General features: G+C 32.1%; 2 protein-coding genes and 1 pseudogene across 2 annotated transcripts; 1 reads left to right on the top strand and 2 right to left on the bottom strand.

Annotated features, from left to right (window-relative positions):
* Window positions 1-288: 288 nt before the first annotated feature.
* Window positions 289-6,313, bottom strand: LOC129877079 (peptidyl-prolyl cis-trans isomerase CYP21-4-like). The gene is made up of 8 exons (XM_055952558.1): window positions 6,208-6,313; window positions 5,293-5,473; window positions 3,481-3,520; window positions 3,075-3,113; window positions 2,601-2,686; window positions 1,210-1,347; window positions 958-1,108; window positions 289-690 (listed from the first exon to the last, which is right to left on the bottom strand). Exons 2-8 carry the CDS (start codon window positions 5,442-5,444, stop codon window positions 604-606), a joined length of 693 nt encoding a protein of 230 aa, XP_055808533.1. The 5' UTR covers window positions 5,445-5,473; window positions 6,208-6,313; the 3' UTR covers window positions 289-603.
* Window positions 6,314-11,950: 5,637 nt separating this feature from the next.
* On the top strand, window positions 11,951-13,951 carry LOC129876354 (uncharacterized; annotated as a pseudogene).
* A 1,369-nt stretch (window positions 13,952-15,320) lies between these two features.
* LOC129877364 (uncharacterized) lies at window positions 15,321-17,357 on the bottom strand. Its single transcript, XM_055952861.1, has one exon. The coding sequence runs from the start codon at window positions 17,173-17,175 to the stop codon at window positions 15,487-15,489; it is 1,689 nt and encodes a 562-aa protein (XP_055808836.1). The 5' UTR covers window positions 17,176-17,357; the 3' UTR covers window positions 15,321-15,486.
* Window positions 17,358-25,254: the final 7,897 nt, after the last annotated feature.

Genomic DNA, 25,254 nt, shown 5'->3' on the forward strand with positions numbered 1-25,254 from the left:
ATTTCCCTCACCATTATATTTATCCACTTTCACAGAAATTCTCATAAAACCATCAGGCAGTCACCAGTCTAAAAGGGTATTTTATTTCTGGGAGGATCAAATATATCCTTGGATCTTACTTTCTTACGAACTCTTCTTTACATAACATTTTTTTTTTCTTTTTTCACATTCACATTCAAACATGAGAGAAATAAAAGTATTAGAAAAAGAACTCTATGAACCAGTTAAATCTGAAGTGTTGATATCAATTTGTTTGGTATCATGACTCAGAAATGTCTAATCTGGATCTTGAATGAAAAATCACAAATCATCGCCTTGTATAATGGAAAATTTCCTTTGAATATACTGTATACTATAAGATAACATAAACAGCCAGATTGTTTATCCTAAACGAAATTTTGGGGAGAGAACCTAGCCAAATTACACAAATGGAATCCATATCTTACATCAAAAGCACTGTTAGCAAGCTGCAACATGTCAACTCTGAGGAATTAAAATCTTCAAAAGATGTTTAAACCATTATAACCTGAAACTAAACCTACTCATGATGCTGCCTGCTTTTGTTCATCGATGACAAGTAACTGCATCTCATGGACAGAGAGTTCAGGTTTTGTGCTTGAGAATTACTTCATTGATTTGTACATGAGTTTTAGGTCGATAGTGGTCATCTGTATCTACTTCTTCGATTTCCTGAATAGTCATGACCGACCCATCATCATTAAGGTGGGGGGTCGAAAAAAGAAAGAAAAACATTGAAATCTCGCTGCCAGGCTTGCCAATAGATTTTTGTCAGTTCTTGACAAATCATAATGTAATAGTTCTTTAATCACAGTCTCGGTATGGACTTGAATGTTCACTAAATATTTAATGTGGAAAAGCAGTGAAATATCAAATATCTAACTTTGTCCTTTAAATATTTTATGCGATAACTGATAGGAAAAGGAAAAAGATCTATACCTGCACGACATCTTCTCCCTTGATGACACGCCCAAAGACATTAATCTTGTCATTCAAATCTGGTATTGGTGCTGTTGTAATAAATAGATCAAATCTTCCACCGTCATGTTTTGCTTTGGAAGTACCAAGCATAAATGCTTCATGCTTAAGACTGAACATTAAGATTGCTAATTTAGCAAAAACCAACGAGGCAAGGGGATCTCAAGGCAACTGTATAAGACACAATAACAGCAAATGATGTGCAACGAAGACCTTGTGTCCAGTTGGCTGTACTGTTTTCCCCTAGATGTCCAATCTTCTGTAGCTTCAGGGCTTTCAATTTTGCTACCATGGATGACAAAGTTCTTTATTACACGAGTAAATTGCATCCCTTTAAAGTGACCTTTCTGACTGCAAATACGTTTTAGAAGTTAATACTTTTATCATGCTTGTTACACAAGGTTGCGCATCCAAAACTTTACAAATGAAAAACAGATAAATAAACTGACTATTTTACACTATAATCAACATGCACTTGAGGTTCGCATCTGTATAAGGAACTTTGTGATGGAGATCCAAAACCAATATGTTCCTTAGATGACACTTATCCCATATTATCCATTCATCTCTGCTAAAGACACAATCATCTTTAAGCATCCATGTGAATCATTAGCATGTAAGACTAGCATTCCAAGATTTTCATCATTCTAGTTAGGCATTTACATGAGGCAGTGCTTTATTTTGCACCCATACATTGTTAAGTCCATAAAGATTCTGGTTTTAGGATAAAAAGGAGATATATTCCTAAAGAGGAATAAGTGACAAGCTGTCCATAGAAAATGTTAGAAAACCCATGTATCTGCAGATTGTTCTCAAAGTTCTACTCAAATGGTAAATGATAGATCAGTCAAACAATAATGTGAAAGTTGAAAGCTTTGGAATTCCAAAGAGTTTGGAACCACATAAATGGCGATGAAGTGGCGGAGATTCGTGAAAATAACATTAACAACATTTCATCAGCTTGAAATCGTGAATTGACAACCACAAATAGCCAAATTATCAACTCCCTGGCCCTTTAAGAGAAAAGAAAAAGGTCAGGATCTTGCAAATCAAATCCCATCATTCCTATGCTCAGTAATATTACTTTTTCCCTCTCCCTCTTTTTCCTCCCTTTGAAAATCAGGGAGAAAAGAGAAAGAACAGAAAAAGGTGGATTTTAACATCTGGAAACTCCCCTTTATACCAAATTCCTAATTTCCACAAGTTCAAACTGAGGCAAGTGTTTCTTTAGAATGTGAAGAAAAAAATGTCTTTTTCCCCCTTATTATTTTCGTAGCAGGTTGTTTTGAATGTTTTTGAGGATCACATAAGCTAATCCCAGAATTTCTCCTTCTCGAAGCATGCGTATAAGTCACCAGGTGCTGCATGTGAGGTAGGGAAGAGATGAACGCTTGGATTCGTCTACTTAGAGAAGGTTGCCTCATTAGATCTATATGAACTAGGGTAAATTTAATTGTCATCTCCGCAAAAAAAGAAAAAAAAAGAAAAAGAAGGTGGCTTATTAGATGTATATAAACTAGGAGTAATCTGATTGTCGCCTCAGAAAAAAGAACCAACCAAAGACAAGAAAAAGCAAAAAACAAAAAGTTATACCAGTTACGCACCTGAAATCAATGAACTCATCGACAATGTCAGGAGAACCATCCTTGTAAAGTTCCACAGTTATCTGTCCTTTCGATGTGCTTATAAGCTACCAACGACACAGACAAGTTAACAAAGTCTAGAAAGGAAATAAGGATTACATAACAGAAAAGCATTGAAATATGCAATTATCGCCAAGAAAAAAGCATGGAGGAATACTCCAGATTTGAAAGAGAAACACCGTTATATGCTACAATGTAAGGAAGATACAAAAAGAAAACTGTTTCCTTGAATGGAAATGACAAGTTAATATTGAATTATAGCACCAACTAAAGTGAAGAACACATGCTAGTAGTATGATCGAAGGGAAGTTGAAGAGGATGAGAGGAGGGAGGAGGATGGACTTCCTGCCTGTCACACCGGCATACTCAAAGCTGGTATTCAGAAAATAAATACCAGCTGACAAGAAAGCAGGAAAGAGAATTTTCTGAACTTACAGCGTAATTAGGAATATCAGATTTCTTCCGCTCGATAAACTGCAGCAAAGAAAGAGGTAAGGATATAGATGAGTGCAAAAGAATACTAAGGTAAATGCAGTTTGTAGGATCTGAGAAACCGGGTTCAAATCAAATCATATACAAAAATCAGTTAGGTGATTTCTTGATTCTTCGCATCTGTCTAAATCTAGGTGGGCACAAAAAAACCAGTGCCTATACTTGTGGAAGGTAATGCGTATCTGGTGCAATAATCAAGGTGCAAGCAAGCTGACCCAAGCACCACCATTTTCAAAAAAATCTAAATCTGGACCATAACAAACGGCATATGTCGGTAATTGGAGCTCAAGAAAGAATATTTGCAATAATATCTACCAACCAAAAATAGGAGTTGTAAAATAATCCATACCTTTCTGTTTGATATACCATCCTGTGTCTGAACAGTTGATCTAGGCAGAAGAAAATAAAAAGGTCAAAATATGAGGAAAAACATCTATCCAAATGCATCTCGTCACAAAATATTCAACAAACGTACAAGTGAAGCATTGTTAATGAAACAAAGTATCCATCCCAGATTTACCAATTTTCAAATATCATTTTTCATTTTGTAAATAAAAACTACTTTTTTCAAATATTCACAATTTTCAAGGTCAAACGCCCCCTAGAGTTTATCAGGAATCATGCATTATTTGGAGTTCTTTGCACCAAAAACTTACTACATTTTCACATATTATGGTGGACTCATGTAGCGCAGTGGTCAACAAAAATAAGGGTGCTGAAAATGAGCTCTTTTGGTTGAGATAAATAAATAAGAGTATCCTTTTCTCTAACGGCTATAACTTTAATTGAGGTGGTCATTCAATATAACATGATAAAAGAGTTGGCAAAGGTCATGGATTCAAGTCTCATCGCCACACATATTAGAAAAAAGTATTTCTATGTGCTCAACCTAAGATATAATTAGTTGGTGTTTCCTCTAACAATATGAACTCCCGTCATATAACTCAAGTCTACAACTTTTGAGTGCTCCCCTACGGTCATAAAATTCACAATTCTCCTCAAGAACCAGCATCCAAAGCTAATCTCTGGCTGTAGGTAGCCCATCCTTAGTACAACACCACTCAGCATCAACTGCCACATTTATTTCTATATTAGAGTATTTAACCTACACTAAGTAGCGCTAGCACTAACAATAGTCTTGTGTCAGGCATGAATAAGAAAAATTTTAAAAATTGGCAAGTTGCAAAAATTACGATAAAATAATACCATATAGTTTATATTCCTGTCATCATATGTCCATAATTATTTTTCTATATAGACATAACTTAATCTAGAAAACGAAAGAAAGAAAATGAAAAAGAACAACATACTCCAACTTTAAATCTTCCCCACTATCATAAAGACACAAGTCATTCAACATCAAGTATTAATTACCACAAGATCCAAAGCAGCACTTCCTTCATACATTCTATGTGACGTATTTGACTAGACACGAAGTGTAAGAAACAAAGGAAAAGTTTTAATGTATAAGCTAAGTAAATACTATACAGAATAACAAATTTTCCCTTACTACTAACAATTATATGACACATAAAGTTAGATCTGAAGAGTACCAAATACTTCTGATAAAGATAAGACAGTATTGAAAGTCTTTTAGTACCAGATAATGTGATCACCAAGTGTCGGAAATGGATATATCAAAACTTAAGAAGCTCATGATAAGGACATGATTAAGTTAGTATTGGATACAGATACAAGGGGTCCACGACAGGCTTTAATATTAGTTCTCTATAAAGGCAAATAAAGAACCCAGAAATTAGGGTATTCCACATCTTACACTTCACATACAACTAGTAACTAGGGCCATGCCATACCTAAACATTCTGTTGCCTCACTTCTCTTCCAAATAATCATAACACGACGTACGAATAGGGACCATTACCAACAATCCCAAGAACCTCGACAACTGCCAAAGAGAGCTTTGCTCTCTGAAGCAAAGAACATTGCATGAGTTCAAGAACATTGAAAATTAGCCACTTACTTTGCTACTCTCGGAATGTAACTTTGTCTATGTATGCTATAATCCAAATTTATCTAAATAACAACATTTTTTTTACATGTCAAAGCTAAACAATCAAAAGATAGTCAGTAATAAACAACTTAAAATAGATAAGATCCTACAAGTAGCTACGACAATTTCCAAGAAAAGGTTTTCACTAACCTTCGAGACCAGTATCTATATGTAGAGAACAGGGAAAACACCATCACAGCAACAATTAGGATGTATACTATAATTGTAGGAACACTGACACCACTTGGCCCCTTCTTCTTTTTGCTTTGCAGTAGAAGAGCTTGAGGTTTTATCCTTGCCATAACGCTTAAAACTCTCTAGTATTAATTACCTGAAATTATCATAACAAATAATCACAACTCAACACAAAATTAGCATCCCACCTTTTAAATGAATTTTTTTAAAAACGAATAAGAATTTCAAGAACGCAAAGGATTCCAAAATACTACTCCCTAAATCCCAATTTAAGTGTCTTAGTTTGACCGGCACAGAGTTTACAAAATAAATGGGAGACTTTCGGATCTTGTGGTCTTAAACTTTCCATGTAGTTGGAATTGGAAACTTACTAAATATCGAAAGAGACCTCTTTTTGAGACAGACAAAAAAGGGAAATTAGACACCTAAATTTGGGACAGAGGGAGTACATATAATTGCCATTGTTTTAACAATCAAAATCTCAGGATTCTACGAACTTCTTAGTTTAAGTGGGGACTAAATCAAGAAGAATAAAACTGAACTCCCAGATTCATATAGCGGAACCCTAATCAATTTGGGGAACTGCAGCCTAGTTGATTGATCGATTCATTTCAATTTTCTTTGAGCTATGCATCAACTGAATTCAGATTCGGAAAAAGATAATACCTTTGTATGTGAACAATTAGGCCAATAAAAAGAAGAAAAAAAATCTATGAACTTCATGTCGCATAATTGCATTTCAAGCTCAAATTTCAGAATTCAGAGTGTGAAATTAATTTCTAACAATTAAGAAATTTCACTTGATTTTGATCAACTCATTTGATAATATGGAAAATTTTGCGGAAAACCAGAAGAAAATATTGAATAAACCTGAATTGCCAGCGATGGATTGATTATTTTTCTTCGTATTTTCGCTGTTTGTTTTTTGTATTCAGCGTGGAATTAGGAAAGAAGATGGCAGTTGGTATAATATTCGAAAGTTTCTTTTTTATAAAGTACTCTTTTCAATCCCTGAAGTTTCATAATTTACAACTTACTACTCCCTCCGTCTCAATTTATGCAATGTAATTTGATTTGACAAGTTGTTTAAGAAAGAAAATCTCAATTTATGTAATATAGTCGGACTTAACACATAATTTAATAAAGAAAAACTTTTGAAATTTATGGTTTAAAATAAGTTAGAAATGTTTGTGTGATTATGAGTATTTTAAAGTTAAATTATTATTCTCTCTGTGCCATTTTATGTGATACTTTTTGACATAATGCGGTGTTTTAGAAAAAAATTGACTTTTTACAATTATAGTTTAAAATAATCTTAGATATTTGTGTGATTGTGGATAAAGGGAGGAGTTTAACGTTAAATTATTCTTAATTATAGTCAGATGATATTAATTTTGGGACAAACTAAAAAGGAAAGAGTGACACATAAAATGGGACGGAGGGAGTACTAATAATAGAAATGTGACATATTTTGAGGTACTAACTAAAAAAAATGAGTCGTATAAATTAGGAATACCACACAATTTCTTTTGGGAAAACTACATAAAATACATCCAACTAAGAAACTATTTACCCAAATTGAACACAATCCAAACTATTTACATTTAATGAACTCATGATCCAAATTATTTAACTTTAATGGACCTACGACCCAAACTATTTATCCTCTTATCCACTTTCTCCTTTTTTATTTCGCGCATGACTTCAGCATCACTGCTATGAATTAATTATATTTGATACTCAATCGGTATATTGATACTATATCGATATCATATAGAACTGAGTTTAATTCTCTATGATACTCCATCGGTATATTGATACCCTATCAGTATCATTTAGGATTGGGCTTTTTTTTTAAGAAATAAAAATGAAACAATTAAGAGAAAATTATGAAAGTCACAATATTATTTATTAAACTCTAAATTAGTAAAAAATATATTCTTTGTGATATTTCATCGGTATATTGATACTATATCGATGTCATATAGGCTCCCCTTTTTTTATCGATATCATGCAGGACTGAGCTTAATCTTGTGATACTTCATCCGTATATTGATATTCTATTGATATCATATAGGATGAGTGTTGACGTCAGCATGATATTAGCGGATGAATTTTAAAATAAATTTATGTCATTTTAAAATAAAAAGGAAATTGAAAGTAATGTGATATTTAAGTGTAAATACTTTCTCTTTTTTGGGTATAAGTCTTCTTTTCCATTTCTTTTTACATTATTGTACTTTAGGCAGGATCATGGGCCTCGGAGGGATGGAGGTTACAATCCAGCTAAAGATTCTTGGGCTTGAGCCTGTACTGATGTAGTGGTATATGGGCCTTCTTTAGCACAACACTGTCACAAATGATAGGGATGGTGTTTAAGTTTTGCCCCTTAAATATATGAGAAATTTTCGCTAATAGCCACTCAAAAATATCTTAATTATGCTTCATAATTATAATTTGTTAATTATAATTTGTAGCTATAATTATAACAGTGTTTGTATAATTTGCACAACATTTGTATATGTTTATATAATTCGCAGTTTTTGTATAATGTTTGTATTTCACCGTACAATTTATGCACAATGTTAAATGAAGGTGAGAGTTGCCCCAAAAAGACAACATTCTTCAAGGAAAAAGGCGGAAAGTGTGGAGAGGAGACAAAGAAGAAGAAAGGCTCTCCCTCCCCCCCCCCCCTCCACTTTTTTTGGAAACCCTACTTAGACAAATATAGCCCCTCTATCCGAAATGGACTGGGCTTGTAGGTTCAAAGTGTTAAGTGTTTTGATTTTGGTTGTTTGTTTATTTCTTTCCTAATCGATTGGGCCATGTAGGGAATGAACTTTGCCAGATGTGGTGTAAGCTGGTGTTTTTATACTCATTCATTCATCAATAAAATACCAAAAATTAACCAAAAAAATAAATCATGCACAACATTTGTATAATTCGCTATACAATTTGTAATATTTGTATATTTTACTATACAATTCGATTCGCACACAACGTTTATATAAATCGAGTGAATTATACAAAACTCAAACTGTATTCAGTCATAGCGTTTGTATAAACGCTCACAACATTTGTATAATTGCACGAATTATACAAAACTCAAACTGTAATTACAGCTACATGTTTGCCGCGATCCGTAATTAATTCAAACTATAGTTATGTTAGCTAATTAACTAGTATATGTTTGTCTATTCGCATAATTTTTTCTAAATATATATGTGTAATTTTTAATGTTTTTTTTCCCGACATTTTAAGTAACAAATAAGTTGTTAAAAATGTTCCTAATATCTAAATAAGAAATATTTTTTGCGTGACATAAATTTAGATTTTTTTATTATAATATCTTATAAGTTATATCGTAAAAGATATAACAAATTACTTCCTAACACCAAACATAATATCCCATCAGTTATGCAGTGAAAAAAGCACATCTACCATCAACATTAGTCATCATTTTTTTAAAATAAAAAATTGATAAAGAACACATATCTGAAAAGCATAACTTCAGTTTTTAAATACTACATCAATTTCTAAATAATATTACATAACTTATATGAAATAACTTGATTCTTATAGAACTTATGTTGAGCTAGACAAGAAAATTCAAACGAATTAGGTCTGGATAGATGGATACTTTAGTCAACAAAATTTTATTAAATGAGTAATAGAGGAAAAACTAAAGACCATCAAATTTGAGGATAATAATTAAGACTATCCCAAATTCAAAATTTGTTAGAATTTCAAAATCAAGAAATGGTTCATGAAATTCAAACCTTTATAAAAGCAAAATCAAAGAACGATTAATGAGGTTCACAATTTTGTTGAAGTTTCAAAATTAAGGAAAGATTCATGAGTTTCAAATCTGTATAAGTTCAAAACTAAGACCTATAGATGTTCTACGCAACTAAATTAAGATAATTTCCCTAGAGGGGTATCATATTTTAATCAATTTGCTTAAAGGCCTATCGAACTTATTGGAAGACGTGTTCACACAAAAGAAATATTATTGTCCTTGTTGTATATTTCAAGTATCATTTTAGCTCAAGAAAAAAAATCGTTCCAAAATAAATATTATTTTAAAAATTTAAGACATAAAATAGTAATTATTTCCAATTATATCTTCATATTAAGGAACTATTTTTTTTAATATTGTTTAATTATTAATGAATATCTAATAAATAGAGGTAATTTAGTAAATTATCGTTTAAATTTTTTTTCAGTGGACATGAAATAAGCTAAAGCGATGTTTTTTTTTGAAGACGAAGAGTGTATAAACAAACACAAGTGACCAAAAAAATATATGTCAATTTCTTTAGTGCGTAATTCAATAATATATAATCCACTTATTCCAAGCATTCATCATTCATCAATTTGCTGTACTTTTTGTTGTAGATGAAGAGTGTATAAACAAACTCAAGTGACCAAAAAAATTATGTCAATTTCTAATGATATAATCCACTTATTCCAAGCATTCATCAATTTTGCTTGCCAAGACAAAACATAAGTCAACATTGTGTCCCTTTTCTCCCACTAACATTTTACCATATTAATGTCATGTGGTTGTCATGAATCTATAGTTTTAGTCCATAGAATTCAACATCACAAAAAATATGAATACACATGTTGATAAACAAAAAGATAGAATTCAACATCACAAAAATATGAATGCACATGTTGATAAACAAAAAGTATGTGCAGTTGGGCCCAAGTAATTTATCATGATTGATAAAATTAAAGTAAAATGTGTGTTAATTAACTATTTCTTTCATTTCAAATTATTTGTCGCGTTGGAATACAAAAGAACAAGAATATCACCCATGTCTATCCTAAAATATCAGATTTGACTTTGTGGATTACCTGCAAATCTATGATTTCTAAAATATGAGTGGACTATTAAAAAAAATTGTATTTAGAAATCATGACAAATAAGTTAAGATACAAAATATATTATTAGGTAATCATAGTCTCTCTCTCTATATGTATATATAAAACACGTAATTTATTTATTAATTTAGTGTATATTTTCTCCCTAAATCAAATATGTCACTCGTAAGTCTTATCAAATCTTAGATCCCCAAATTTTGGTTTTTAAAATAATGTTGTGGGACAGAGATAGATGACCTGATTTAATAATGTGAGTGTTTTGTCAAACAATATTATTTTAGTCAAGACTCGTTGCTAAGGTTAAATTTGTAAAAGCATATGAAATTGAAGTGCTATAGTACTTATTTTTCTTACAAAAAGTTGATTGCATATTGTTAATCGAAGAATAGTAATCGTAGATCTTTTCATAAAAAAAGAAGTTTTGGATGAGATCGAAGCATGCTTAAAACATGAAGTTAATTTTAAGTTAAATAGTGCAATTCACTTTGTTTTAGTGACGCGTTAGTGTAGATGTTAAAGGTGCTAAAATAAATCATGTCTCATTACTTAACTCTTACTTATTAAGTAGGCAATATTAGATCTATAAATTATAATTCACAACATTTATAGAGATATAAATTACAATTCACAACATTACAAGACTTATTAATCAAGTTAACTTATCTAGATGAAAATCCATGAATTAGGGGTCGAGATGTCAATATGATGATGCAAGTAATAGAGTCTATTAAGCTATTCGACCTTAAAATAATGAAATATAGATTGATAAATATAACTATTGGTAAGAATATTTTTGTCTTGAAAGAATTAATTTATACTTTTCTCTTGACTAAAAAAAACTGTTTATGTTGCTGCTTAAAAGCATCTTTGATTTTTGGCCATACACCTCAAATTTCAAAAAAAAAAAAAAAATCTGGAAAAAGTATTTCTTTTCACTTTCTAGAAGTTTGCCCAAACACACTATAAATCATATATACTCACAATGTAGTGTTTTTTTATACTATTTTAAATCGATCTTAAGCTCCTTCACACACTTATATATATATATAGAGAGAGTGTTCAAGTTATATATACTATCAAAGTAAGAAAATTTTATACCATTAGATTATCTTTACCTGGTATAGCAACTAACTTGTCTCCCACATTTAAGAACGTTTAAGTAGATATCTCTTGGTCAGTAGTGGAGCCAATTTTTTTTATTGAGGGGTGTTAAAATATTGAAAAAATAGACATATGTTAATGATTGACGGGAGTCGATATATAATATTTGTACAAAAACTAAAATTTTAACCTAGCTACATAGTGTAATTTGGCTAATAGCCTGTTTGGATTGACTTATTTTTAAGCAGCTTATAAGTTGAAAACTGCTTATAAGTTTTTAAAAAAGAAGTAGGTATAGCCTGTTTGGATTAACTTATTTTTAATCAGTTTATAAGTTTAAAAAAAAAGTAGGTGCATACCATTTTTTTTTGACTTATAAGCTGTTTTCAACTTATAAACTACTTAAAATAAGTTCATCCAAATAAACTCAACTATTTATTGGGGCTTATTTTAAGCACAAAATGACTTTAAGTTGGTCAGTCAAACACTCAAAAAAAGCTGAAAACAAATTATAAGCAGCTTATAAGCCAATCTAAACGGCTCTAACTTGATAGTGTAAAGAGTTTCTTATATTGATGATGTATATAATTATCGACCCCAATTTGTTTAGGATTGAGGCGTACCAAATGTAGTATATAAGAACCTAATCTTAGTATGGTAGTAAGCACAATTCCCTTTTTTCCCACTCATAATAATGTCAAAGTTAAATGAAAATGGTGTCAACAAAGCTAATATGTTAGGCTTTAGCATCCATCTTCTCATGAGCAGATGGTTCATGGTCTTTGCTTCTCTTCTAATCATGTCAATGGCTGGTGCAACTTACTTATTCAGCCTTTATAGTAGTGAGATGAAATCCTCATTAGGCTATGACCAAACAACCTTAAATTTACTAAGTTTCTTTAAAGACTTAGGTGGTAATGTTGGAATGATATCCGGTTTTATCAACGAAGTCACTCCACCATGGGTTGTTCTGTTCATGGGAGCAATCATGAATTTCTTTGGTTACTTCATGATATGGCTTGCTGTCATAGGGAAGATAGCTAAACCTCCTGTTTGGCAAATGTGTTTTTACATATGTATTGGTGCAAGTTCTCAGACATTTGCTAATACTGGTGCATTAGTCACTTGTGTCAAGAATTTCCCCGAAAGCAGGGGAATTGTACTAGGATTGTTGAAAGGATTTGTTGGTTTAAGTGGCGCGATTATCACACAATTGTATCATGCTTTCTATGGAAATGATGTGAAGTCTCTTGTTTTGTTAATTGGTTGGCTTCCTTCTGTTGTTTCTTGCCTTTTTCTACTAACTGTTCGGGTTATGAAGGTGGATAAACAGCCCAACGAGCTTCGAATTTTCTACAAACTTCTGTTTATTTCACTGGGTCTAGCTGCTTTTATCATGGTTGTAATTGTTGTCCAAAATAAGGTAATTTTCACTAGACTTGAATATGTAGGAAGTGCTGTTGTAGTACTGATTTTGCTCTTTGCTCCTTTAATTCTTGTCTTTAAAGAAGAGTTTATCTTGTGGAAATGTAAGCAGCAAATCTTACATGATACTCCACAAGTGGAAGTTGTCACAGAAAATCCGTCTTCTGTTCAACTAGCACAACAAAATCTAGCACAACAAAATCTAGCACAACTAGAAATTAGTGACCTAAAGCCAAATTCTTGCTTCAGTAACGTGTTTAAGCCACCACCGAGGGGTGAGGACTACACGATACTGCAAGCTATTTTCAGCTTAGATTTCTTGATTCTATTTACAACGACAACTTTTGGGGTAGGTGGTACACTGACAGCCATCGACAACTTAGGCCAAATTGGGAAGGCATTAGGCTATCCTTCAACAAGCATCACAACGTTCGTGTCCTTACTCAGCATATGGAACTACCTTGGACGAGTTGTCTCAGGTTTTGTGTCCGAAATCTTCTTATCCAAAACAAGTTCCCTCGTCCGTTGATGCTCACATTAGTCCTCCTCATGTCATGTACCGGGCACCTTCTCATCGCTTTCGGGGTACCAAATTCCCTCTACATTGCTTCAATCATAATGGGGTTCTGTTTCGGCGCACAATGGCCATTGATATTCGCGATTGTATCGGAGTTATTTGGGCTAAAATACTACTCAACTTTGTACAATTTGAGTGCTGGAGCTAGCCCTTTTGGTGCATATATACTCAATGTTAGAGTTGCAGGCCAATTGTATGACAAAATGGCGTTCAGACAAATGAGAGCTAAAGGATTGACTAGAAATGCTGGTGAAGATTTGACATGTATTGGTGTGGAGTGCTATAAAATGGCTTTTTTTGTAATCACTGGTGCTACATTGATAAGTTGTCTTGTTTCACTTGTTTTGACAATTAGAACAAGGGAATTTTACAAAGGTGATATATATAAGAAATTCAGAGACCAAAGTGAAACAATTGTCTCAAAGGAATCAGTAACATGAGTACCAAAAATACATAGATTGGTACTTCATATTTGTATTCCTTACATAGTGAACCAATTAGTTTTTCCGCTTTCTATTGCATGCTTGGCTTGGGGCTATTTATCTTTGTATTAAAAGTTTCAATTTTTAAGGAAATTGGAGTGTTGGATATACTATTGATTCGCCTTGGCTCAATAGACCATTGAATTATGAGTTTGAGTTTTTAAACTTCCGCGAATGTAAAAGAGTTGCGGTTTAGACACAAACAATGAGGAGGGACAGAGAAAGCCATTCATTTCGATCATTGAGACAGACTAGATGGTGATTATTATCTTTGATCAGTAAAACAAGAGCCTTTTCAGTACACAGTTTCTGAATCACTCCTTTGTTCCTCAAACCAATGTACATTTTTGTTGGTGAAAATTTTATATACCTACTTTTATCGGGTAAATGGGAAAATATTTTATAGAGTAAATATAATTGATTTGGCATAAAGTTTACGTAAGAAACAAAGAAAGATTTCACAAATATTGAAACTTGGCTAATCATTTAAAAAAAAATCAAAATTAATAAGTGATGTGGCATTCAATATTATCAGAAGAAAGCTACAGAGATGAATAATAGTACTTGGTTCTAGCTCTTTTTTAGTTTGATGATCTAATATTCAAAATTCACTGATTCGATTAATCAAAATTCCCTATATAATTGCTGGCGCTTCGAATTGATTGGGTTACATTTTGCCACACTGTGTGCTGTTATCGACATGGTGTATGGCCTTGTACGTCATTTTTGTAAGCACGTCAAATTATTAAAGAGAAAGATGAGCCCAATTATGAATGACGAATCAAAAAGAATAGTAGTGTCTTTTTTGGATCTTATACTTTTGGCTATGTTCCTTACTACGTACTATCTTATCTTAATTTCTGCCCCAATCAATACAAGAAAATCCATTTTTTCTACTACGTACAACAATGATTTCTTTTATATTGGTTAATAGTTGATCCTGACATATTATGGTTCGCACAGAAGCCTTATTCCGGCTGTATGTTTTTCATGAGTTCGATTAATTCAAATTTGTTTATTGTTATGTTTATTAGAATTTCTTCCACTCTCAGACAAGAGTGATTGGGTGAATCCAAAATTTCAAGTGGTAAAAGGACTCAACCTTCAGGTTCTTACCATGGATCGATAACACCTACTTCCTCAGTTTCAATTTGTTTATCTTACGTATGTTCCAAAAAGAATGTCTCTTTCTTTTATTTTGGAACTTTTTATTTCTATGTTCCACACGACATATTTAAAACCACAAGATTAAAAGACATTTTGATATATTCTACATGTCTTTAATTTAAGCCACGAGTTCCAAAAATCTTCGTACTTTCTTAAATTTCATGTCAAGTCAAAGGCAGACAAATAAATTGAGACGGAGGGAGAGTCGAGCAGATTCGGGTAAGGACAGACTTACTGGGAGCTAGGTCCAGTGGTAGTACTGCTGCCTGATTTTGAGGCTATGTAAATCTTTGTAATTGACTTTCTATAAACTTTGTTTCTACACAGCTTTAGTTCAATCAAACAAATCTTCCATTACATATTATATAAAATTCAACTTGTACATCGTGTATACACTTTCAACTCCTTGTACATACTGATATCAGCCTTAAGCACAAGATGTCAAAACTATAATCACATATAAGAATGAATAACACACTATAATGGAGCATCACCATTTGTTCTGGACTAAGACTCAGTAGCATCGACTGCTTTCGCTTGTTCTCTGTACTTCTTGTAAATATCCCCTTTGTAGAACTTGAATGTCCTGAGTACTAAAACCAATGAAACAATGAATCCCACAAAAGTAGATGCTGCAATTATCAAGAAAGCCAACTTATAACACTCAACTCCAGTGCAAGTCAAGTCTTCACCGCGTTTCCTAATGATCCCATGAGCTGCCATTTGCTTAATTGCTTCTCTGTCATACAAATTACCAGCTACTTTAACATTGAAGATGTAGGCACCGACCGGGCTAGCAGCACCTCCAAAGTTGAGCAATGTGGAGTAGTGCTTAAGGCCAAAGATTTCAGATATGATCGCGAATATCAAAGGCCATAGAGCACCAAAACACAACCCAATTAGCACAGAGGCGGCATACAGAGTGTTAGGCACGCCAAGCGCAATCAAAACATGAACCACACAGGAAAAAAACAGCACTATTGTCAGCATCAAGGGACGCGGGAACTTATACTTCTCCAAGAAGATCTCAGAGGCAAATCCAGAACCTACTCGCCCGAGATAACCCCATATACTCACAAGTGACACAAATGTAGTAATACTTGTTTTAGGATAACCTAAAGCTTTACCAATCTGGCCTAAATTATCCATAGCTGTCAAAAGCCCCCCTGCTCCAAAAATCGTAGCAATAAACAGAATCAACATATCAATACTGAGAACCGCTTGCAGTATGGTGTAGTCTTCACCCCTCTCTGGTGGCTTAAACACATCTTGAAAGAAAGAAACAGGTTCTTTCTGATCATTAATCGGAACAACAGTCGCTGAAGATTGGAGTGGTCTCTCAATTTCAGAAACTTCAATCTCTACAGGATGACTCAAATTTTGTTTCTTAGTGTCCCATAGTTTCAATTCTTCTCTAACAACAAGAATTATAGGAGCAAATAACAAAATAAGAATAGTACCAGCAGTTAACCAATAACCAACACTACTAAACACAGCTCTGTTTTCTACAATAATTATAGCCATAAGAAAACCAGCTAAACCAAGTGACATAAAGAAAAGCTGATAAAAAATCTTCAGCTCATTCTCTTGCCTAGTAACCTTCATAGTCCTAATAACTCTTAGAAACACACATGAAACAACAGTAGGAAGCCAAGCAATAAGCAAGATTAAAGATTTCCCATTGTTCCCATAAAAGGCATGATACAACTGTGTTAGTATAGCACCACTTAAACCAACAAACCCCTTTAATAGCCCAATTACAATTCCCCTGCTTGCTGGGAAATTCTTGACACAAGTCACTAAAACACCAGTGTTAACAAATGTTTGTGAATTTGCCCCAATGAAAATACAAAAACACATCTGCCAAACTTTGGGTTTAGTCAATTTATCAGTAACAGCAAGCCAAATTGAGAAATACCCAGAAAAATTCATGAATGCACCAAGAAGAATAACAACCCATGGTGGGGTAACTTCATTGATTAGACCAGAAATAATCCCAACATTTGCACCTAAATCTTTGAAAAAACCAAGTAAGTTTAAGGTTGTTTGATCATAACCAAGTGAAATCTTCACTTCTTCTGAATAGAGACTATATATATAAGTGCCACCTGCGACAGATAAGATTAAAAGTGAAGCAAAAAACATAAACCATCGGCCAACAAGCATTTGGAGACCAAAACTTTCCATGGCTTTCATGAATTTGTTCTTGTTTTTTCTTTTTTAATCACAGCACAAATTGTAAAGATGCTGGTTGAATGTATAGAGCAATATAATATAACAAGATCTTGAATCTAGACTAAAATAAGTATAGATTCGTTTAGGCTAATTAATATACTATAAGATGTTTTGGATTGGATAATTTACGTAATTATGTGATAATCTTTCTATATTTTCCCAAGCATAGATGATACTGATGTGAATTATTGGATATGACCAACCAAAAATATTTAAGGTTATAAACTAAAGAGTTTTTTTTAGTATTATCCTTTTGATAATTTTTAAATTATTTTTCTAAAAAATATAAAATAGATAAAAGTTCAACAATTTGATTTGACGTTTGTTTTTACATTTTAATTAATTATTTTATTTTATTTTATATTTTTAATTTAATTAAATATATTTTTAAAATAAATTAAATTTTATAATCTTAAACTAATGTGTTGGTGATCACATCAAAATAATGGTGGGGATTAGTTGGCTGGTCTTTTCGGATGATTAATCACATTAAAGTTATTTTTTAAGAAAAAATCTTTAATTTATAATTTTAAACATGATAAAGATGTTGTAATTACAATAATTATTAAATATGTAACAACATAAGTTGAACAAGAAAAGATTATTCTTTTTCAAGTAAAAAAACTATTCAAGTTTGAGTGTGTTATTTGACTTTAGTGGATAGTTAGCCTTTTGGATAGAATTCACGTGCGCCGATTCATTTGACAAATATAAATAATTAGCTTGCAAATTTAAGCAATATTTCATAAATAACTATTATAAATATTTTAATTATGTTCTTTAGTTATGGTTTGTATATTTATAATTGTAGTTATAATTTAAGCTGACTTGTTTATATAATTTACAGGTATTTTATAATTCGAGGGTTCGTATAATTCGTGGGTGAATTTGTATAATAGAATTATTTTGTATAAACTCGAAATAACGAATTTATACAAACTAAAACATCTAAATTTTAAATAATTATACAAATTATATTATATAAAATTTATACAAATTTTGAATTATACAAATGTATGAATTATACAAATTCAAATTATAATTAATGCTAAATATTTATGATAAATTATAAATTAACTAAATTATAATTATATTAATTAATTAACTAATATATATTTACTTGATGTAATTTTCCCCAAATTGAATAATGGTCTGATCTGATATGTCAGGGTTTTTATAAAATTAGAAATATCTTAATTCATTCTGAGTCCTTGTCAAATAGGAATAAAAAGGTGTTACAGTGAATAAAAATATTTGTTTTTAGAATTTGTTTGAATTGAGAATCATAAATATTTTTATCAACAAAATTATTAACAGAATAATAAATATTTGTATCAATAAAAAATAACAGATTATGTGAATATAATTTAGATAAACACAAATGAACATGAACATCACAATTATTTTATCCGTCTCATATTAGTTGTCATGTATATTAAAAATATTTATTTTAAAATAGTTATCAATTTAAATAATTAATAGAGAATTAATTATTTTTTTTCAATTTTGTCTTTAGCATTAATTATTCTAAAATTAAATAACACATAAATAGATAAAGATTAACGAATTAATAAAAAATATATTAGTCAAATAACATTCCTAATTAATATTTTTTAAGAATAGTATAAAACTTTATAATGATATGTAAACAGGGATGGAGGGAGTATTATGAGAAGAATGTGTTTGTCAATAAAGACAACTTTAATTTTGACTTGTTTAGGAGACAAACTTAACTATGCATGCTTGTAATAATAGTGGTTTGTCCTTGTGTTTGGGTTTTGTTAGTAGTTGAATACAACAACAACCCAGTGAAATTCCACAACGTGGGGTTTGGGGAGGGTAAAATGTACGTAGACCTTACTCTTATCAAGGTAGGACGGCTGTTTTCGAAAGACCCTCGCCTCAATAAAAGCATAGAAAGAGGTTAGATAAGGCTAAGAAATTCGAAGCGATTTGGAAAACAAATAACGAAAGCTTTACGAATAAAATAGAGTAATCAAAGTATAGAAGTACAGAAAGTAATAGATAATAACAGAAATCATAGCACAAGAAATCATAATGTGCTAATGCGTCTACTAATAAGGAAGAATAACGAGACTATGTACTAGCCTTCTACCCTAATGTGGGTCCTCCACACTCTCCTATCTAAGGTCATATCCTCGGTTAGCTGTAACTGCGCCATGTCCTGTCTAATCACCTCTCCCCAATATTTCTTCGGTCTACCCCTACCTCTTTTGAAATCATCCATGACCAACCTCTCACACCTCCGCACTGGGGCATCTGTGTCTCTCCTTTTCACATGTCCAAACCATCTCAGTCGCATTTCTCGTATCTTGTCTTTCACCGAGGCCACTCTCACCTTGTCCCGAATAGCCTCATTTCTAATCCTATCGCTCCTGGTGTGCCCACATATCCATCTCAACATTCTCATCTCGGCAACTTTCATCTTTTGAACGTGAGAGATCTTAACTGGCCAACACTCCACCCCATACAACATAGCCGGTCTAACCACCACTTTGTAGAATTTGCCCTTAAGTTGTGGTGGCACCTTCTTGTCACATAGCACTCCAGAAGCGAGCCTCCATTTCATCCACCCTGCCCCAATACGATGCATGACATCATCGTAAATCTCTCCGCTACCTTGCATAATAGACCCAAGATACTTGAAACTACTTTTCTTTTGGATGGCCTAGGCACCAAGCCTAACTTCCACGCCAACCTCCTGAGGTGTCTCACTGAACTTGCACTCTAAGTACTCTGTCTTGGTCCTACTCAGCTTAAACCCTTTAGACTCCAAGGTATATCTCCAATCCTCCAGCTTAGTGTTAACTCCGCTACAAGTCTCATCGATCAGGACTATGTCGTCTATGAAAAGCATACACCATGGCACCTCACCTTGAATTTGTCGCGTCAATCCATCCATCACCAAAGCAAATAAAAATGGACTAAGAGCTGATCCTCGATGCAACCCCATCACAACTGGGAAGTGCTCTAAGTCCCCTCCTACTGTCCTTGCCCTGATTTTGGCGCCCTCATACATGTCCTTGATCACCTTAGTGTACGCCACAGGTACACCTCTAGCCTCCAAACATCTCCATAGTATCTCTCTTGGAACTTTATCGTAAGCCTTTTCTAGGTCGATGAATACCATATGCAAGTCCTTCTTCCTCTCCCTATACTGCTCCACCAGTCTTCTCATAAGATGGATGGCTTCCGTAGTTGAGCGTCCCGGCATAAATCCGAACTAGTTCTTTGAGATAGACACGCCTCTTCTCACCTTCATCTCCACCACTCTTTCCCACACTTTCATAGTATGGCTTAGTAACTTGATACCTCTATAGTTGTTGCAACTCTGGATATCCCCCTTGGTTTTGTATATAGGGATCATGACGCTCGACCTCCATTCTTCGGGCATCGTTCTTGTCGTAAAGATGACATTAAATAGCCTAGTCAGCCACTCTAAACCTACCGAGCTCGCGCTCTTCCAAAATTCCCCAAGAATCTCGTCAGGTCCGGTCGCTCTTCCCCAGCGCATCCTATGAACAACACCCTTAACCTCCTTGACCTCAATACTCCTGCAAGACCCAAAATCGGGAAGCCTCCCTGTATGATCCAAATCTCCCAACACAATATCTCTGTCCCATTCTTCATTCAAGAGTTTATGAAAGTATGACTGTCATCTCTGTTTAATGAGAGTCTCATCTACCAATACTTTTTCATGCTCGTCCTTAATGCTCTTTGATCCACATCGTGTGTCCTTTTCTCCTGTGCCCTTGCTAGCCTAAACAATTTCCTATCCCCGCCTTTCTCTTCTAGTTCAGCATAAAGGCGTTCAAAAGCTGCCTTTTTACCGTCGAAACCACCGACTTCGCCTCCTTCCTCGCTATCTTATAAAGTTCTCTATTCGTCCACTTCTCCACCTCATCCTTGTTTTCTATCAACTTCGCATACGCCATCTTCTTTGCTTCCACCTTCTCTTGCACTTCTCCATTCCATCACCAGTCCCCTTGATGCCGAATACCACTACCTGTCGAGACTCCCAACACTTCTCTTGCTACAACCCTAATACAACTAGCCGTCTTATCCCACATACTGGTCGCATCCCCACTAATATCCCAGGCCCCCATATCCTTCAATTTCTCTCCTATCTCCAGAGTACTAGTCGTGGTCAATCTTAACTTAAAACTCTATGAAATGATATGGATTATATTAGGAATAGACATGGTACGATATGATATTTGAAATTTTGATACAATAATTTTAGTATTTGATTTTTAAAATTATTATATTATTATCATGCCAATTTAATTCGACATGGTTTGATGATTTGAATTTTGATTTAGGTATTTTGCAGTATGGTAAATCGGTAACTATAGTTTGTTCAATTTTGACTAATATACTCATATAATAGAGTATTAAGACTTCGACAATTCAAAAAAAGATCTCAATTGTATCATACTAACACATTACACATGTAGAAATATATATATTCAAAAGAAAATACAAACAACTCATTTTCTTAATCAATTACATTTAATATATATTTCAACAAAATAGAGTTGTCAATGTTTCAACTTTTAAACATATAGTTTATATTAATATGATATTGCATATTTGTTAGTATTTTAACTATATACTTCGGTATAGTATTCAGTATATTATTTCTAAATATCAAATACCGTACTAAATATTAAAAAAATAAAAAATTAAATCATATACGATATCAAATACCATAATACCAAAATTACAGTATCAAAAATTTCGATATGATAAGATAATTTGGTATATATCATATCATACAACCCCTAGATTATATACTCGCTCTATTCAATATTAATTGAATTTTTTACGAATTTTTCATTATTCAAAATAATTGAATTGTTCAAAGTTTAAAATGGAAGTTTGAAATTTTTTCCATATTTGCCTTTTTATTTATTGAAGTTTTATAATTTTTTAGGAAATAAATCTATATTTATGATTTTACAAAAGGCAATAGTAGAAAGTATAATTTAAATTATATTCTTAAATATTTTTTTTAATATATGTGCATTGTTTCACAAATTCAATTAATATGAAATAGATGAAATAATAATAACAACAATGGAAATTGGGAGGTCATTGACAAAAGTTACCGCTTTGAGGAGGGAAGCAATTGGTTCTCAAATTGTCACATATAACAAACAACACATTAATTAAATATTCCCAACTGATACCATAAATGTACATTTAATTTATCATGTCTCAGTCAAGAAGACAAAATACAATCCCATGAAGTAACCTCCTATAACACCTTCAAGTGCAGTGCCAAGTGTTATCAATCACCACAAGAGACATAACAAAGGCGGTGTCATCGACTTAGTTGATTACAGTCTCTGTCAAATTTATGTGATATCACTTTTGTCCCATATTAAATGGGCATTTTCAATTTTATATGATGATTAAAAATTATTAATATATTGAAAGATTTTATCATTTTTTCTCTTTGTTTATATTAATGCAAGATGAATAAAGTATAGAAATAGTTAGTAATGAGAATTGTTTATATTCAAAATGTCATATTAATTGTGGGATAAAATAGGAAAAATTTAATTAATTATAACTTGATTTAGTAAGTGATCAATTAATATGAGATAAATATTTTTAGTAAGATGCCATCTAATATGGGACGGGGGTAGTATTACTTATCTCAACACAAAATTTAAGAAAGAAAGAAATTTAAAATTTGTGATTTAAAATACTATTTGATCATTTATGTGATTATAAATCACTTTACTAATGATAAATCAGTTTTAGTATATCTCTTACGAATTGTCTCATAGAACAAATATGTTTACTTATTCAACTTTATATAAGTTTAATTATTTATTTATACATACACAAAATTGAAGAATATAGATATTAATTGAAGTTTAAAGGCAAAATTATATGATGGCAAAGATTACCACACATGTTGAAAAAGCACAAAGTCATACATAAATCGTTTGACTAGAGGTGATTTAAGTACATTAGTGACCTAAAACGAAAATTAAATGAAGATTTTAAACTTTAAAAAATAGGTGATATTTTCTTATGACGTTTATCCCTCTAGCTTTTTAAAATGCTTAATACTCCCTTGTTTTTGATTTATTTGTCAAATTTTGATTGACACAACTATTAAAAAAATAATGATTTGTATAATGAGTTAAACATTTTATCCCTATTAATTAATAGGATCTCAAACATATTTACTCATTATATTTTTAAAAAATATTTAACTCAATGCTAATAAATTAAGGATATAATTGGAAAAAAGAATTGTCCTTTCTTAATTTAACGAAAATGACAAATAAAAATAAAAATCAAATTAGATAATATTTAGCAAGTAAATCGGAAGAGTATTATCCAAATGAACTAGAGTCTAGAGAACCAATTGGTAAGTGCCACCTCGAAAAGAGATTTAAAAGATGAAAAGGGAAGAAATAAATGCCATAGAAATGTTGAACTTAGACAAACATATGTCCACATTCAAGTCTTTAAAAAAAATAATCTTTATTTTCCCCATCTTCTTTTCACGCATTTAATTCAATCTTTCAAACTAGAAAAACTTTCAAGTTATGTGTAACTTTTTTTTTATTCATTGAACAAAGATGAGTTATTGGGGGTGGAAAAGTCGTGATAACCTTTTTTAAATATAATTTTCATTAAATATATGAGCCTTAGAGTAACTGGTAAAATTTATGCCATGCGACCTGGGTGATCTCCAGGTCACAGGTTCAAACCTTGAAAACAGTCTCTGACAGAAATACAAGGTAAGACTGCGTACAATAGATCCTTGTGGTCAGATCCTTCTCCGAATTCTGCACATAACGAAAGCTTTAATACATGAAATTGTCTTTTTACGTGAGAGAGTGACCTCGCTATCAATAATAAGGACTCTAACAATAATACAAAGATAAGTCATTCTTAAAAGTCGTAACCAAATAAAATTCCAGAAAGATGACTTGTTGAGTTGCTAATGAAAGTGATTGTTTTAGTATTTAATAAAGCTTTACTGGCCAGTCATTAAAAGTTAAATTTATCGTAATTTATACGTGTCACCTAATTGTTACTCTTGATATAGTGAGTTAAATATTCACGGAAAACATAAATTCAAATCTCAATCGCTTACGAAAAATATAATTTCCTTCCATTTATTTATCTATTCTCTTTTTTTGGGGGGGGGGGGGGGAGGATTTAGTTATTTGATATATATGTTAATGAGAGATAGCATATACTTTTTCCGTTCCTTTTTATTTGTTAATTTTTGACTTGACACACTTATTAAGAAATTAATTATTGATATAGTGAGTTTACAATTTTACCCTTATTATTAACTAAAGTCATAATCCAAATTCCAAAATATTTTGATATCAAAAATATTGACTCTCTCAATAAATTGAAGGTATAATAGGTAAAAAAAAATTATACTTTCTTTATTTATCAAATTTGACAAGTAAAAAGGAAAATCAAATTAAAATTTTTTTGACAAGTAAAAAAGAGCAGAAGGAGTACTCATGAAATAGTTTACTTACACACAAGTCGACTATTAAAATTATGAACTAAGTCATATATCGAATAACTTCTGGGAATATGTAATTGATGCAATTGTGCTTCAAACAATTTTCATTTTTTCTTGTCAAAAATGTTGATTTACTCATAAATCCAACATATTTCTTACTTGTATTTATTTTGAATTGGTTTGATCGAAGAAATTTGAAAAATACCATTTTGGAATTTTACTAAGCTTAAATATTGAGGAAGACAAATTGAGTCTATTGAATATACCTATATATATATATATTTGCTATCAGATATACTAAAAATAAAAAGAGAGGCGAGCGAGATAGTCATGTATCATAAATACATGCGATCACACAAGATACACATCATATACATGTATCTAATATGATTTATATGTATCTGATTCCAGATACATAGGAGAGTGACGAGCGAGATGGAGGGATGTGAGCGAGATTTGTCTATGTATTTTAAATACATGCGAATTCACTTGAATACAGTGTA

This window comes from Solanum dulcamara, chromosome 12 (genome assembly GCF_947179165.1).
Source record: "Solanum dulcamara chromosome 12, daSolDulc1.2, whole genome shotgun sequence".
Classification (NCBI taxonomy): domain Eukaryota; kingdom Viridiplantae; phylum Streptophyta; class Magnoliopsida; order Solanales; family Solanaceae; genus Solanum; species Solanum dulcamara.